Source organism: Heliconius melpomene, chromosome 7, assembly GCF_056956725.1.
Source record: "Heliconius melpomene rosina isolate 202511_hmr_F chromosome 7, ASM5695672v1, whole genome shotgun sequence".
Lineage (NCBI taxonomy): Eukaryota > Metazoa > Arthropoda > Insecta > Lepidoptera > Nymphalidae > Heliconius > Heliconius melpomene.
This window is the reverse complement of record NC_140395.1, coordinates 3,314,645-3,330,247: the sequence shown is the minus strand read 5'-3', so window position 1 is coordinate 3,330,247 and position 15,603 is coordinate 3,314,645. Positions and strand designations below refer to the sequence as shown.

The 15,603-nt window shown below is 31.4% G+C and overlaps 2 protein-coding genes across 3 annotated transcripts; one reads left to right on the top strand and one right to left on the bottom strand.

Annotated features, from left to right (window-relative positions):
* Positions 1 to 284: 284 nt before the first annotated feature.
* Positions 285 to 11,580, top strand: Smox (Smad on X protein). 2 transcript variants are annotated; one of them, XM_085187668.1, is made up of 12 exons: positions 285 to 628; positions 4,001 to 4,094; positions 4,422 to 4,527; positions 4,856 to 4,943; positions 5,414 to 5,542; positions 5,916 to 5,995; positions 6,513 to 6,696; positions 6,978 to 7,075; positions 7,267 to 7,374; positions 7,670 to 7,814; positions 7,902 to 8,025; positions 8,130 to 11,580. In XM_085187668.1, the coding sequence occupies exons 1-11, from the start codon at positions 429 to 431 to the stop codon at positions 8,023 to 8,025; spliced, it is 1,356 nt and encodes a 451-aa protein (XP_085043794.1). In that variant the 5' UTR covers positions 285 to 428; the 3' UTR covers positions 8,130 to 11,580. The 2 variants fall into 2 exon arrangements, with proteins under 2 accessions (XP_085043794.1, XP_085043795.1); XM_085187669.1 differs by having other exon boundaries at positions 292 to 628; positions 5,919 to 5,995.
* Positions 10,915 to 15,547, bottom strand: LOC146537348 (uncharacterized). The gene is made up of 4 exons (XM_085187670.1): positions 14,361 to 15,547; positions 13,937 to 14,111; positions 13,281 to 13,652; positions 10,915 to 12,445 (listed from the first exon to the last, which is right to left on the bottom strand). Exons 1-4 carry the CDS (start codon positions 15,229 to 15,231, stop codon positions 12,163 to 12,165), a joined length of 1,701 nt encoding a protein of 566 aa, XP_085043796.1. The 5' UTR covers positions 15,232 to 15,547; the 3' UTR covers positions 10,915 to 12,162.
* Between the last annotated feature and the right edge of the window lie 56 nt (positions 15,548 to 15,603).

Below are 15,603 nucleotides of genomic sequence, written 5' to 3'. Positions count from 1 at the left end.
ACTAACGGAAGACAGTTTATTAACTTTTATAATAAGTGTAGCAAAAGCTCTCAAATATAAATATTGATCGTGATGTATAATATCTTTACTACATGATACTCTAAATATTTTTATGGAACAAAAATTTTTCAACAACGAAATAAAAAGTATGTCACAATAAATAGTAAAAAATGTTACTGTATAAAATATCTTTATAAATTAACAATTATCAAAATGTTTACACTAATATCGTTATAAATATGGTACTTGTAAATTTGCGAGAAGGAGACAGATAACAAATTTATTTGATTGACAGAACATTTGAACTGTCATTAATTCCTAATAATGGCCGATAGTTTATCTAAATACGGAACAATATAATCATATTGATACACATCTAATTATATTAAATGATTTTGAAGTGAAAAATTGTTTAGAAGTGCTGCGGAATGTTTCCGCTTACTCCGCCCGTGGTGAAGCGTTTGCTGGGATGGAAAAAAGGACCCGAGGGTTCCTCAGCAGAGGATAAATGGTCAGAAAAGGCGGTGAAAAGTTTAGTAAAGAAATTAAAAAAGAGCGGTGCAATCGAGGAGTTGGAGAAAGCGCTCTCCAACCAGAACAGCCACACCAAATGCGTTACTATACCCAGGTACTTATTTTTGTATGTTAAAATGACGTTTCGTTATAATTATATTTGTGTTTAGGCATTTCCTTTTTGATTTTTACGTAATTGATTGAAGGATCATATTAATTGATAAAAAATTATACCGTGGCAACGTGGAGTACGCTTATCTTGACTACAATTGTCTTCTGTTAATACTTTTATTTAAATTTAATATTATTTTATAAATATCATACAATAACAAAGGGATTTTTTTGTGTGTAAATATAATCATTGTACTTGCGTAATATTTAATAAGTTACTAATAAAACATAATTCCAATATGATTCCAGTAAGCCATTTATTTAAATATTATTTTTTATTAAAATAAACTCAAGCATATTTTTATATCAATGTATTTTTAATAAATTTTTAATTATTTTTCTTATAGACAATATTTTAAATTTTCTAAGAAATATATCACAAACTTTGATTCTAAATTATATTTTTTTTGTCATCAGATTTTATTTATATTTAAACAATTGATTCTTACTAGAATACATTGTTACATTACAAAGTTACAAACCTTATACTTATTATTTAATATTTGTATTTGCAATAAAATTTGCCTGCCCTAAGAATTTTGAGTTGAATTGAATCTTGAATGAGAAAGATTTGAGTCTTATAATAGAAATATAATTATAAAATGTTTCCTCATAGAATAAACAGCTTTGTCTTAAGGTGATTATAAATTCCAAATTAACCAGTCTGCTTATAACTATTTTTACATAGGTAAATAATTTGTGTATAACAATAGAGTTATTCCTATTTAAACTAATAATATTATTGATATTGCCATAATTTTTTATCCATTGTTTTGCATTTTGAGAGTGTATGACTGTAAATATCATAGTTGTGCGTTCAACCCAGGGGAGTGAATGTGTATTTGATGAATTAATTATTTAATGTAGTTGAAGATTACTTTTTGCTGTTACTACAGCATTAAATTTTACTAAATTTAATATGATCTTGATTTCAGGCTGATAGGTGTGTCTTGCCTTTAAAGTTTCCTTTTTTTATTTGTCCTATAAGTGTAAAGTATTGTTTTGTGGCTTCAAACTGTATCCCGCTCATAGCAGGATAGGGGACCTAGAAGCCTAGTGTTCAGACACTCTGTTCCCATTGCACTCTGTTGGCCTTGCGTGTTGAGTGGCGGAACTAAACGCCATGCTTTGCGCTTTGCAGAGTGAAGAAATGAAATGTCATGGAATTTACCATAAAAAATAATAAGATTTGAATGTACCTATAACCTATAACTCACTATCGCGTGTCGACGACCTCCGAAATACCAATACGTCGATCAATACAGAGTAAAACGTAGGATGTAATTTTAATAAAACTACAATTTTTTGCCATTTTTTTATTTGTTAGGCATAAAATTTACCTTACCTTTACCTTAGTATATTGCTTTGTTTTTTTTAATAAAAACTTTTTATAGCCTCATGCATTCGTAAACCTTAGTTTACGTTATTTAAATATTTGTTATTGCTTATATTTAAAAAAATCTTATTAGAATTGAATAAAGATTATTACATAAAACACCATTTTAATATTTATATCAACCAAACAGACGCTACACTTGACTGATTCATTCATTTCATATGATTTGAATCACTTTTTTAATGTATTATAACAAAAATATATAAATACGAATTTCATAATATAATTATACGATATATTATAACACGATTCAAGGAAAAGCCGCAGTAATGAACCGAACGCATATAACCCAACCAAATTGTGTAGCACTCTAAGCGCATTAACCCCGCCCTGTCCGAATGACCTTCTGAATTTAGCCGCATAATAACAGACAGGACGCAAAATCGAAAAGGAAGGTCAAACTCCCCGTCAAAACAATTGATGCTTTTTGTTAATATGGCTGACTGTTTTAAAATTGTTTTTTGTACATTTCTCAGTCATAATCGTCTCTAATTTAATAATTATTAGTGTAACTGTAATATATGTTTGTATGGTGAACGTTTTTTCGTGATACGGGTGTATAGGTTTTCGATTTTGTAATTTTATTTCGTACTTATCGTACTTTAGTCATAGGAAGTGCATTAATTTATTAAATTCTTATTGGTATCCAGTTGGTTTTTTGTGTTCTTTTCTTTGTCTGTTTTTAATGGAAGGCGGTTAATGTGTACGATATATTTTGTAGTAAGTAATGGTTGATTTTTTTATGTTTTATTTGGTAAGTCTTTAGTTTAATGTGAATTGCGAATAATGTTGTAACCAAATCGAATGTTCACAAAGTTTTGTGCTTATAACAAGAATTATAAAGTTTAAGAATAAAAACCTTCTTACCAAAATATGTGTGTAATATAGTAATAATGAAAAAGTATATCTAGTTTTTGTAGTTATGAGACCTTGTTCAAAGATATCAAGGTCTCATAACTACAAAGATGACTATTATTATTTTAAATGAAAATGAATTATTTCATTGAGGAAATATAAACAATGGCTTCAGATTTTATAAATATTTTAATCTTTTTCATATGTGAAGTATATAAATAACCCAAAAACCTATTTTAAGCCCAAATGATATAAGTTTGTAGTATTTGTTATTGAGCCTTGACAGAACAATGCTGTTTTCAAGTTTTATTACATAATTGCTATTATTGTGCATACAAAGAAGAAATAAAAATACCTTTTATTTACATGTTAAGAAAAAATAAAAATAGCTTTTATTTGTTGTTTATGGTAAGTATTTATTCTACTTAAAAGTAAACGGTTTATCATTTCTGATGTAGCTCTAGTCCAATTTAACTTATATTGTAGTATTAAAAGAATTCTAATTGATATTCAATAACCCATATGAATAATCTAAATGGTAATATTGAAGTGCTAATATTATTGATAAAAGTCAAAAGTAAATTATATAAATAATACTGCTAAATTAAGTAAATTGTGTAAAAAAAACTACTTTGTTTTACATCATTTTTAAAAATTGACATTTTATAATTATTAATTTTATGACAATTATCAATAAAATGTATATTGTTCGGGTTTTCGTTTTTTAAAGAGACAACACAATCCCATGTGAGTTCTTTTTGCTTCAATGCAACATAATAAATCAGGCCATTGCACCAGAGGGACCAAAGTGTGTTCAATTTCAACTTTGAGATTTGATTGCTCTGGTAATGAGGCAAAACATAGCATTCAGCTCTGCCATTCAACACACAATGTCTCGAAATTACTCATAAGTCATTTGTCTACACTTTATCTTGTTGTTTGTGAGTGAGGAAATGAAAATAGTAAATTCAACAAGAGAGAATGGAATCCACAACTGTTACTTAGGTCAATAGTTATGTTATTTAAAAATTGATTACAATTAATAGTATTTTTTTGTATTTACAGAGTGAAACCAAATGACAACGTGATAAACGGCCAATACCGAAAGGGTTTGCCGCATGTCGTTTACTGCAGGCTGTGGCGGTGGCCGCAGCTTCAGGTTGGTGACACTTTGGGTTTTTGACACTATGGTGGTGTGGTGATTTGTTACCAAGTCACTCTTTGGTGTTTAGTGTTACTAGTAATGAGATGTTGTACTTTGTCTAAGAAAGTTGATGAAATGTAAAAATTTTTTTTATATAGAATATTTAGTAATAGTTAATAATCATTGTGGCGCTGGGACACAAGCAAGCAAGTTCGGTACAGGAAATTTCGCTAGAAAGTGGAAAAAGAAAGTGTCTTAAAGAGGAGTGTGCCTTGTCACTAGGTTCAACCAACCCAACTCTTATATTTTTTTATTTATATATAATTTTTGTGTTTATTACAGAGTCAGCATGAGCTAAAGCCCGTCGACCATTGTGAATACGCGTACCAGTTGAAGAAGGACGAAGTGTGTATCAATCCTTATCATTACAATAAAATCGATTCGCCTGGTGAGTATATGTTACATATATTGCATAAAATGTGAGACGCGAAGGTACAAGCGTATGGTTATAAACACGGCTGTTGTGGATTCGATTCCTATTCCTGAAATATTTTTTGTTTTCACTCTGTAACTAGACAAAACGGGGCGTTGAGTGTCGTCACTCAACGTGAGGAATGGGGTGTCATAAGTCTGCTTACCCTGCCATGCGGATATAGCGTGAAGTTGAAACATTTTTTTTGAATATATTTAATTTTTTTTATTTTCATTTATAAAAACTATATTTTTTGTTAAAAATAATTCACTGATATATGTATATTTTTTCATACAAATTCTAGCCCTCCCACCTATATTAGTGCCGCGTTGCGCGGAGGGCGAGGTCCGAGCGCCCCCGCCCTACGACTACCAGCATCACGATCACGATACGTGAGTATCACGCTGTGTCCTGAATATAACGGTACGCAGAGGGAACCTAGTGTTAACACTAGAAACGAACCCCCCGCTTACGAAACCGATTTATGAGATGTCCCGTGTTGAGTGACGGAATTTATTCAATTGTTTCGTTACTAGAGCGAGGAATATATATATATATATATTTATTAATTAGCTGTTTTATTGAATCAAAAAGGAATATATCTGCAATATATAACTGTAAATAAAATGGGTTTTAGGTTCGATTCCCACGAAGGAGAATGATTTTTCTTTTATGGTTGGTTATGTTAGGTAGGTTTGGTAAGTTGAAGCATGCTAGTATATTTAACCAGTAAAAATATATTGAGATGATGCAGTTACTTGACGCAGTTTTCTAAGCTTACCCAACTTTTCAGCATACATCTTACCCACTTATCTGTTATTTTTATCCTGTTGTTCATAATATTTTCTTCATATTTTTTCAGCGTAATGCAGAGCGGCGTGGTGGGAGTGCTGGGTGCGGGCGTGGGCGTAGGAGTCGGGGGCGGTCACAGTGCTTTGTACCTGGAGGCGACTCTTGCGCAGCAGGTGCCCGGCAATACTACTGTGCAGCTGTGAGTTGTGGGGAGGGTGGGGGGGTATACGGTTGTGGGGAGCGTGGGGGGTAATATACGGTTGTGGGGAGTGTGGGGGGTTATACGGTTGTGGGGAGTGTGGGGGGTTATATGGTTGTGGGGAGTGTGGGGGGTTATACGGTTGTGGGGATGTTTGGGAGGATGTGGAAGTGTTTCCAACACTTCTGATTATTATGGGAGAAGGAATGAAAGTTGTGGGGGTGTTGGGTAAAGTGAGGGTCTTTCCCATATATTGTAGCATAACGTAAAGAGGCATGGCACTCCCCAGTGTTCGGGTCATCTGAAAAATCATAATATTATAAGGAATATTTTATGAATTTAAATTTTATTTATATATATCTCTTTTCGATAGAAGTTCGTCGTCAGTAGAAACCCCACCACCGGGCTACATGAGTGAGGACGGTGATCCGATGGATCATAACGACAACATGAGTGAGTTTGTTGAAAACAATTTTATATTTTCTACTAATAAATATAAATTTAAATTAAATTTTATTTTAGTTCAATTTGAAAAATTGATAAAAAGTTAAAAGTTCTAGATCATTCTTAGAAGAAAATTTTGTTTACCTTTTTCAAAATTAATTAAAAATATTTTCCTTGCAAATTTCTTGGAGAATATTTAATAGATACGAACTCGGGTCCTACCGTGTCCAAGGTTTTTATTATTAAACATAACTATTTTACTAATTTTAACTGTTAAAACTGTCCAGATTACAAGAAATTTCGTAATAAAAGTTACGGTTAATTTCCACACGTACATACAGTATGGTTGATGAGACGTGGTTGCCCTGAAGTTAGCTGTAGATGGCTGCGCAAATATATGTATATATTTTTATTTTTTATTGTTTCCGTCCTGAGTGTGCTAAAGTAAAGTTCAAAAGTCCAACTTACAGATTATATATATAAAATTTTTAGAGTATAATTAATATCTATATCCATTTTTATCCAGACCTAACCCGCCTAACCCCATCTCCCAACATGGCGACCGAGGCCGCACCAGTCCTCTACCATGAACCTGCCTTCTGGTGCAGCATCAGCTACTACGAGCTGAACACGCGCGTGGGAGAGACATTCCACGCGTCACAGCCCTCCATCACGGTGGACGGGTTCACGGACCCCAGTAATAGTGAGAGGTGAGGGTTGAAAGAAATAATAAATAATCATTTATAATAACAATATAAAACAATAAATTATTACAAACAAACCAATCAAAGTAAGCTTCAGGATTTATATTTTTTTACATACGTAAATATTACACAATTAAGGCCGTCATACAACGACACAACGTTTAAATGTGAATTCATCGGTTCCAAACCTCGTCCAAACATTAGTTTACCTCTGTCTATCTTACATAAGCGGGATAAGGCGTAAAGTACAGAAATATTACATTTGATACATTTAATTATTTCCACAGATTCTGTCTCGGTCTTCTCTCAAATGTGAATCGTAATGAAGTAGTGGAACAAACCCGCCGGCATATAGGGAAGGGCGTCCGACTTTACTACATAGGCGGTGAGTGTAGGGTTCAATGCTTGTTTTTTTATTTGTTTATATGATTATTGGATGTCTATAAAGATCTTTTTCTTTTAAAGTATTTTCCCACCTTTGGAATAAAAGTGACCAAATTTAAAATATTTCTCAATAGTTCTCTTTTGTTAGTTTATATGCATGTTTCTATAAATATTTTTACTTTTATATTACAGGGGAAGTTTTTGCAGAATGCTTAAGTGACTCTTCAATATTCGTGCAAAGTCCAAATTGTAATCAAAGATATGGATGGCATCCCGCTACAGTATGTAAAATACCACCAGGTTAGTTGAAATATACGAATTATTTATTAAAAAATATATTAAAAAAAAACAATTTAGTTTAGTAAGTGTCACGGCATATATCTGTCTGTACCATCCTATGCCAGTTGCTTGAACATCATAGGCTTTTCTATAGTTAACAACATTAAATAAACGAAATAGTTACCTTGTGTTGGTATTTTTTTTATCTATGCAATAAAGAAATTAATTTATCTACCTATTTATAAATTGTATAATTCAGTGTCATTAAGCACATTGAAAAAAAATTACATCTTTTATTCTTATTTACATATTACAGGCTGCAATTTAAAAATCTTCAACAATCAAGAGTTTGCTGCTCTTTTATCACAGTCAGTGTCGCAGGGGTTTGAAGCGGTGTTCCAGTTGACACGCATGTGCACTATACGCATGAGCTTTGTCAAAGGATGGGGAGCTGAGTACAGGTGAATATGTACTATACATCGGGGTTACAGTCATGCCTCGTATTTATATATCATTTATATAATATTATAATTTATTTTTTAACCCAGGAGACAAACAGTAACCTCGACACCGTGCTGGATCGAGCTGCACCTGAACGGGCCGCTGCAGTGGCTGGACCGCGTGCTCACCCAGATGGGCTCGCCGCCGCTGCCCTGCTCCTCCATGTCGTAGGTGCGGGTTTGAATTAAGAGGAAAAAAATATTTTTGTGTTGTCAAACGTATGTACAATATTGTATGATTATGGTTTTAATAATTTACGCGTGAATTATTTTCAGATGAACAGAGTGTTATCTAACAGTCAACAAAGAGAAACAAGGAAAACAAAATAGCACACAAAACTATGATATACTAAAAAGAACTGTAGAATTTTTAAGCGTAGCTCAAACCAATTTGAATACCTCGAGTTTAGACCATTTGATACGTTTTATTGTAATATAATATGTATGGCGCCGTACATTTATTGTGTAATTTTTTTTTAATTGTTCTTGAACATTTTCTGTATGAAAGACAAAATAAGATTCTGCTTCCCTTTGCTGATGTTTATAACTTTAAAAAGAAAATTTTTGTACGTTTGAATTATGATATTCCATATTAACGATTAAAATTATAAATAATTACAAAAAATATGTATTTAAAAATATTAAAGAAAAATATAATAAAAAAGATTCGCAAGCACTTTTTCATTATTAATATTTATTATAAGAACGTGAAAATAAGAAAATTAAACACTTTAAATCTTATTAAACTTTTATTGCGTTTAATAAAAACGAAAAATGAAAGGATTTTTGTAATGTAACTACGATTTCATTTAATCAAAAATAAAATAACACACATTTTTCGGGCTAAACATGTTCATGTTTTGATTTTCGTACTACTTTTTAAATAAAAAAAATGCTTACATAGGAATAGCAAAAAAATAATTATAGATTATTTTACATAATAAATGTATGGTGTCAAATTAAATATAACACACAGACAGACTATATACGTCCGATTTATACATGAACGTTGTAGCAGATTTGATACCTTGTTGATGAAAATAATTATGGTGTTTTGAGGAAATGCAGGATGAGTTTGACTCGTCTTTTGTATGTAATTAGATTTTTAGTGATTTTATTTTATTTTGAAGGTGCTTTAGAAATATGTTTGATTTTTTAAACTATCCATATTTTGGAAAATGCTATATATAATGAGTTTTTTTTAAAATGAAATTTAAACTCAATTTGTTTACTATTTTTGTCTTTTTTGCAAATTCAATGACTTTTTGGTTGAATAAGGAAGAACGGAGAAATGTGTCACTAAGATACAATTTTATATAACATAGTTCTAAAACACCTTGAAAACTAACAGATTGAAAATCGACTATATTAAAAAAAGAAATTGTCAAAATTCTTAAAAAAAAATACATTACAAAGTAATGACGTCACTGTTGTCTAAAACTATAATTAGTATTATATAATCTATGATTCTAGGATTGTCTTGAATTTAAAAAAAAACTAAAGTTGGCGATTCAAATCGTGCGTATATTGTAAGTCTATTTTTTTATAATTGCTTATTTCTCTACGTTGTATGACCGAATATGTTTTTAATTGTTAGGTGATTGGTACTCCCTTCTCCCTATTCCCGTGGAGTATTTTTTTTTCACTATTTAATCGTTAGTAGTTTGCAGTAAAATAAATTGTTTTTTGTGTATGTCATATATACTTTAAAATAATAGTGGTTTACGTCGATACGATTAACGAGATGGACTATCTAAAACAAGAGAAATTGTTCAATTTGAACCAATAGTTCCTGAGATTTGTGTGCTCCAACAAACTATCTTCATTATTATCACTTATGTGATGAGTAATTTAAAATGGAGTTATCTGAAAAAATATCTCGAATTCGCGCGGAACTTGGGGTACGGAGTGTCTTAACACTGTTCCTTTGTCAAACCTGCTATACCGCTATACACTGTATTCCGCTTACATTGTGAAGCGTGAAAAAAAACAAAAGTGAAGGTTTAATAAGAACATATAGCTTAGTGGTCAGGACGCTTGAATTGTAAACAAGAGACGCTGGTTCAAATACAGTTCAACATTTTATGTCTTTTACTATAGATATTTTCTTTATGAATGTTAAAAATAAATTAACTAAATATTCGGTCGTAGCGTTTCAGAAATGGCGTCTATATAATTAACACTTAAGCTTGCAATATGTTATTTAGAATTGTTTTTTCTTTTTGCGTGCATGTTATTATGTTTGCACTATGTACGGGCGGTCGTTGGTTCGAATGCAGCTATAAGATTTTTTAAATATTGTATTGTATGTATGGATTGTCACTCTTTTTTCTATAGTCCAGTATGTCAAATTATACTTATATTGTAAAATTTCATCTAAATTCGTTTTTACAAACTAACATATTAGTGGGATGAAATTAACAAAAACAAAGTGATCCTTCAAGGGTTCCGTTTTTTGTTTTGAGTCATGGAGCCTTAATATTTATGAAGTTGTTGCAATTTTTGTTAGATGAGGTTGCAGGTTCTAATCTTACGATGGGTAATTTTATTACTGAAATTAGTTACTTAAGTAAGTGTTACTTATTATTTATTCAAAAGTATGAATAATATTTTAAATTTATTGTAATAAAACATAATACATTGTGGATTTTGTTTATTTTGATATGAAAGAGAACGCTATAGAAATATAAGACATTATTCTATCTCTTTCTTTCATTGTTATCTTTACATATATATGTTTCTTTTTCTAACAAAAAAAAGTGACAACTGGACAGTTTGTATATAACTTTTGAATAATTTCACTATATTGTTTAAAATATATTTAATTTTTTTTTTTAAAATACACGCGATGGGTCAGTGGATTTGACCCCAACCTAGGGAATTATTGTATTTAAAGAAATATAATAATTCCCCGAGTTATTTCATTTATTTTCGTTTCCTTAATCTGTTTTTGTATGACGGAACGTAGTGTTGAGTTCCACCACCCAACACGCGATGTCTCTTAAAGTTGTTCAAGCGTGGAAATGTATAAAAACAACATTTGTTGAAAAAAAAAGTGCAATAGTGTTTCATAATAGTGGAATTTTATTTGAAAATAACATAGGAACTGATAAATAGACCTAGTCAAGATATTATCACATACATATAATTGTACGTTTCATATAATCTATTTTGATACGGAAACTTTATATACATTGTTTTTTTGTCTTCGTCGTCTTTTTGATTCGATTTTTGGTTGTGTGTACGGTTATGTGTATTTGTTTCTGGTTATCTCTGTACATTATTAAAGTGTTTTTATATTTTTTAATGAAATTTTAAATAATGTTATTTTTCTACTACTTATTTGTACTTTTTAATGGTCAAACGTAGCTCTTATTGAACCTAAACACATTATAGAAATAAACAAACACATGAATACATGTAACCTTATATATAACTAAATGAAACCATGTTTTTGTATTGTTATCCAATGTTTGATCCAAGATTTGCCATGATGCATTTAATGTTAAAGAACATATTATAAAGCGGTGAACGGAGTGTTCTAACACTCTGTTCCCTCTGCCTACCCCGCTATATGCGGGATATAGCGTGAAGCTAAAAAATACTATTATTATAACCATTTATTAATATTATTATTATTTTTAAATTTGGTGTTTTAATCATAACTATGATCGATATATAATTTTATGTGTACAGTTAATTTTTTAGAAATATAACTTAAGTGATGCGTGTTTGTTTAATTTTTACAAACCTAGCTTTACTCTTCACTTCGTTTGTGTTGATATCTTTGAACGAGTGTTGATGGTTGTTAAAAAAGTAAAATAATAAAATTCCGAGGCCGTCTTGGCGCAAGGGGACAAGGGTTCAACTGTCACTCACGGTTGTGGATTCGATCCCCACACGGGGGAATGAATTATTAATTAGTATTCTCATTTCTTTGCTCTGGCAACAAGGCAAGACGGGGATTGAGATCCGCCAATTAAACTAACGGTGAGTTGGCTGGGTTTCCTCTGCTATCGGAATTTTAGCATTTTATTAGTATCAAGGAATAGAAATATTTATCAAAGGAATTTCTTAAGTCTCTTCACATTGTATAATTAAAATACTTGCCTAATTACCACGTTTGGGGATCGAATAGGAAAATAACATACTATAACTAAATATATAAGAGTGCAATAATAATATATATGGAACGTGAATGAGAAACTTAAGTAACTAGAAAGAAAAACAAAAGAAAAGACATTTTCATAAACATTTATAACAAAACGTCACTAAAACAAAACAAAGTAAGAAACAAACAAAAACACAGTCAAACACGAATAATTTTAGTTTCCGGTTTCCATTTATATAAAAAGTTTTCATTTTGATTTTCACTACGAATACATTTTTCTAACGATTCTGTAGAAGTATAATATATAATATTTGTCGATGGGTCATAAGTTAGTGTTTCATTGGAGGTGGTTGTAGGTTCGATATCGGATTTTACAGTTGAATCATCATTACTCCTGTTAAGAATTCCGGCACAACTGTGGAATTTTGAGAATCTCTTGTGGCATTTGTGTTCTAAATCAAGGTGTAGACTTAGTTGACGTCTGAAAAAAAAATATATATATATAACTAATTACAATAAAGAGCATCGGGCAGAGTGCTAGTACCACGGTGGTCGCGGGTTTGATTTCGAATTGTTTAATATTTACATTTTTAACCGGCGACGTGTAATATTTACATTTTTATGTAGGTACGTAAGTATTTTCTTTAATTCATTATAAATTAAAAAAAGAAAAGAAAAATACACGTAGGTTCCATTCCCACCTACTATGTATTGATTTTATAATATTCATTTGCTTTGGCCTCTCATTTAATAAAATTTGGCGTCAGCCAACGGTCATTTAAAAGTAAAATTTTTAAAATTGCTCACCCGGGTCATATTTTTTTGAAGAAAATACTATTATTATGTTTTTTATTTTTATTTTTGTGTCTTTTATTTATATTTTATTATATTCGAAAAAATTCACTATATTATATTAGTTATTTTTTTAGAGTACGCAAAGGGATTCTAATGTCAAGACACTCCGTTCTCCGTATTAAAACGAGAAAATGAAAATATAATTTAAATAGATTTCCTCGAGTGGAAATCGAATCCACACCCACAACATGTCGCAATCAGATGCCGTGCCACCGCGTTGCTGCGTCTTCTTTTCAACACATACACATTTATACTACAAACTGAGACGGTTGCCCTTTTAAAGAATTACTTTTGCATTAAGTAAAATGCAACTAATCTCTGTCTGTATATGGAAGTTATATTATTAACAAACCTATTATTGGAGAAATGTAGTGATTTAAAAAAAATAATCTTTTTATCTATTTGAAGTCGCAGGTATATCTAGTAAAGTTTATGTAAGTAACATAGAAAAAAAATATTACCTAAAGTCGAAAGCTTCTCCACACAGCTGGCATCTAACAGGTGGATATTTTACCGAATCCTTAGATTCTGAGGACGTGGTCCCACTTTTTTTATACATAATCTCTTTACTTAACGTTTTATTGTCAGAATCGCTACTTTCATTCGCTTCCATTCGAGACGATATTTGAGAATCGATATCAACCCCCCTGTTTCTATGTAGGGTATGTATATTCGATTCGGAACATCGATATTTCTTCATCTGCGTTACAACTCGGTCTCCATCGGTTATTTTATCGAAAAAGGAAACTATTTTCTTTAATTTCTCCTCTGGCACGCGAGTTTTTGGTAGTTCTGGCTCCGTTTGAGTGTTTATTTCCGTTTTTGTGGAAAGTCTGCAGGTTGAAGTAAAATAATTAATGTTTAATTCGCATTGCAGTGGGACACCTTCTAACTGTAAGAACGATTGCTATGGGTTCGATTTCCGCTCAATAAATGGGAGCAATAAATTATTTTCGTTTCGTTCGAAAAATGAATATGTTTACATTTTGTAAAAAGCTATGAATGTAAGGAACTCTGCAATTAGAGTTAGAATCTGAGTTCAATTACAGCAATATTTTATGAGCGAGCGATCTTTTTTTAATGTCTATATTAAAAAAAATATATGATTTTTCTGTACCTCACCGTGGAAGGCGATGAAATGACATTCGTATTTAACTTAGTAATGCCCAAGTGTTCGTTCTCGTGCACCGTCTTGTCATACTCTTTAGAGAAACCCTCATGACAGTAATGGCAGATGTACTTCCGGTCGGGAAAGTGGCACAGATTTAAATGGTCGTTGTAGTTAATGATTCCTGGGAAATATAATAAAATAGAATATTATTTACTGTATATAGGTACACAAAAGATAAGAATAATATGAAAATAATACAAAAATACATAGATTATGATTATGCCGATTATGTAACAAGCTTCTGAATGGATATATTATAGGAGCACTATGTTAAAATCTGAAAAATAAAGGGTCGAAAACGAAGAGTATATTTCGACGATCTCTCGGTCTCTCTCCTTCGTAAAATATGTTAGACTTGAAATTCACTAACCATAAGAAATCATCCTACACCCGACTATAGGACAATGCCTCTGCGTAGTATCCATTAAACAGCTCTTTTGAGCCGATTGCACATAAGACAATATCACTGGACTTTTCACACCTCCTAAATTTAGGTCCGAATATATCTTCTTGGGTCTTCTAATTCTTCTGAACCTTAATCCCCGTCTTCTTCTTTTTTCATATATATTTGAAATATTATTGTCGCTAAATGGGTAAATTCTATCATTTGACAAAGTGTATCCATATCTATCCTGCTTTATACCCAAGATCCTTTGAAGAAATATTTGGAAACGCGTCGGTCTTCTTCGTTGCTTGTAATGATGAATGGCCACACGTGATTTTTGATAGTCACTACTTTCACTGATGCTCGTTAAATCTTCTTTCGAATCTTGAGTGCTTTCGTCTTTTACTGATTCTTTCTGTTTTACCAATTTGAGGTCTTTTATGACGGTTTCAGCTACTGTTTCCTTTTCCATTGTCACATCGCCGCTGGACTCTTCTGTTGTTCCAGCACACGCGTCTGTTTTAGTTCTGCGCGATCTTCTTCGTCTATGACAACTTTCTTGTACTTCTTCTAAATGTGGTTCTTCTGGTTGCGGCAGTATCCCAATCACACTTGCATCGTAAATTTGAAATAACTTTTTCAAACATTTATATTTGGCTTTCAAAACTTCGTGTTTCTTTTTCGGCACCCATTTCACGATTTCGTCGTCTGTTTCATCCTTTTCGGGTATACTGGTGAGGACTTCTTGTTTATTATACATTGACATATGTTGTTTTTTAATGAATTCACAGAAAAATTTCGTCAGCAAATATATGAGAACCGACGCAATAATTTCGAAATTTTGACAAAGCAGCATTACGTCTTGTTGTATAATTTTGTTTTTAATAACAAACGCTTACTCGGAGAAGGCATATTTTAGTGACATTTTATATTATGACTTTCGAATATCGACGTCTTGGATCCTAAATACAATTATGAGGCCAGTACATAAATTATATCTTTGCTATCAAATAAAGGTCTTTAAATAATTTTTATAATAGGTATGTAACGGATCGGTGTCTACGTGGAAGAAATAAAGAAATAGAAAAAGAAAGAATGTGTAATAAAAATGTTATTGATGGCATTTAATAACGTATTGGAACAAAAAAAAATTAAAAATCATCTCAGTCAAAGATTTTTAGTTTTTTAAAAAACACAAATACTTTTTAATTTAAAAAATCATTAGTGC

Coding starts and splice junctions, on each gene's coding strand:
- Smox (XM_085187668.1), top strand. CDS start 429: ATGTTTCCGCTTACTCCGCCCGTGGTGAAGCGTTTGCTGGGATGGAAA. Junction 4,944..5,413: donor CAGCATCACGATCACGATAC/GTGAGTATCACG, acceptor ATATTTTTTCAG/CGTAATGCAGAGCGGCGTGG. Junction 7,375..7,669: donor AGTATGTAAAATACCACCAG/GTTAGTTGAAAT, acceptor TACATATTACAG/GCTGCAATTTAAAAATCTTC.
- LOC146537348 (XM_085187670.1), bottom strand. CDS start 15,231: ATGCTGCTTTGTCAAAATTTCGAAATTATTGCGTCGGTTCTCATATAT. Junction 14,112..14,360: donor GTGTAGGATGATTTCTTATG/GTTAGTGAATTT, acceptor TATATTTCCCAG/GAATCATTAACTACAACGAC. Junction 12,446..13,280: donor GGAGAAGCTTTCGACTTTAG/GTAATATTTTTT, acceptor TTTTTTTTTCAG/ACGTCAACTAAGTCTACACC.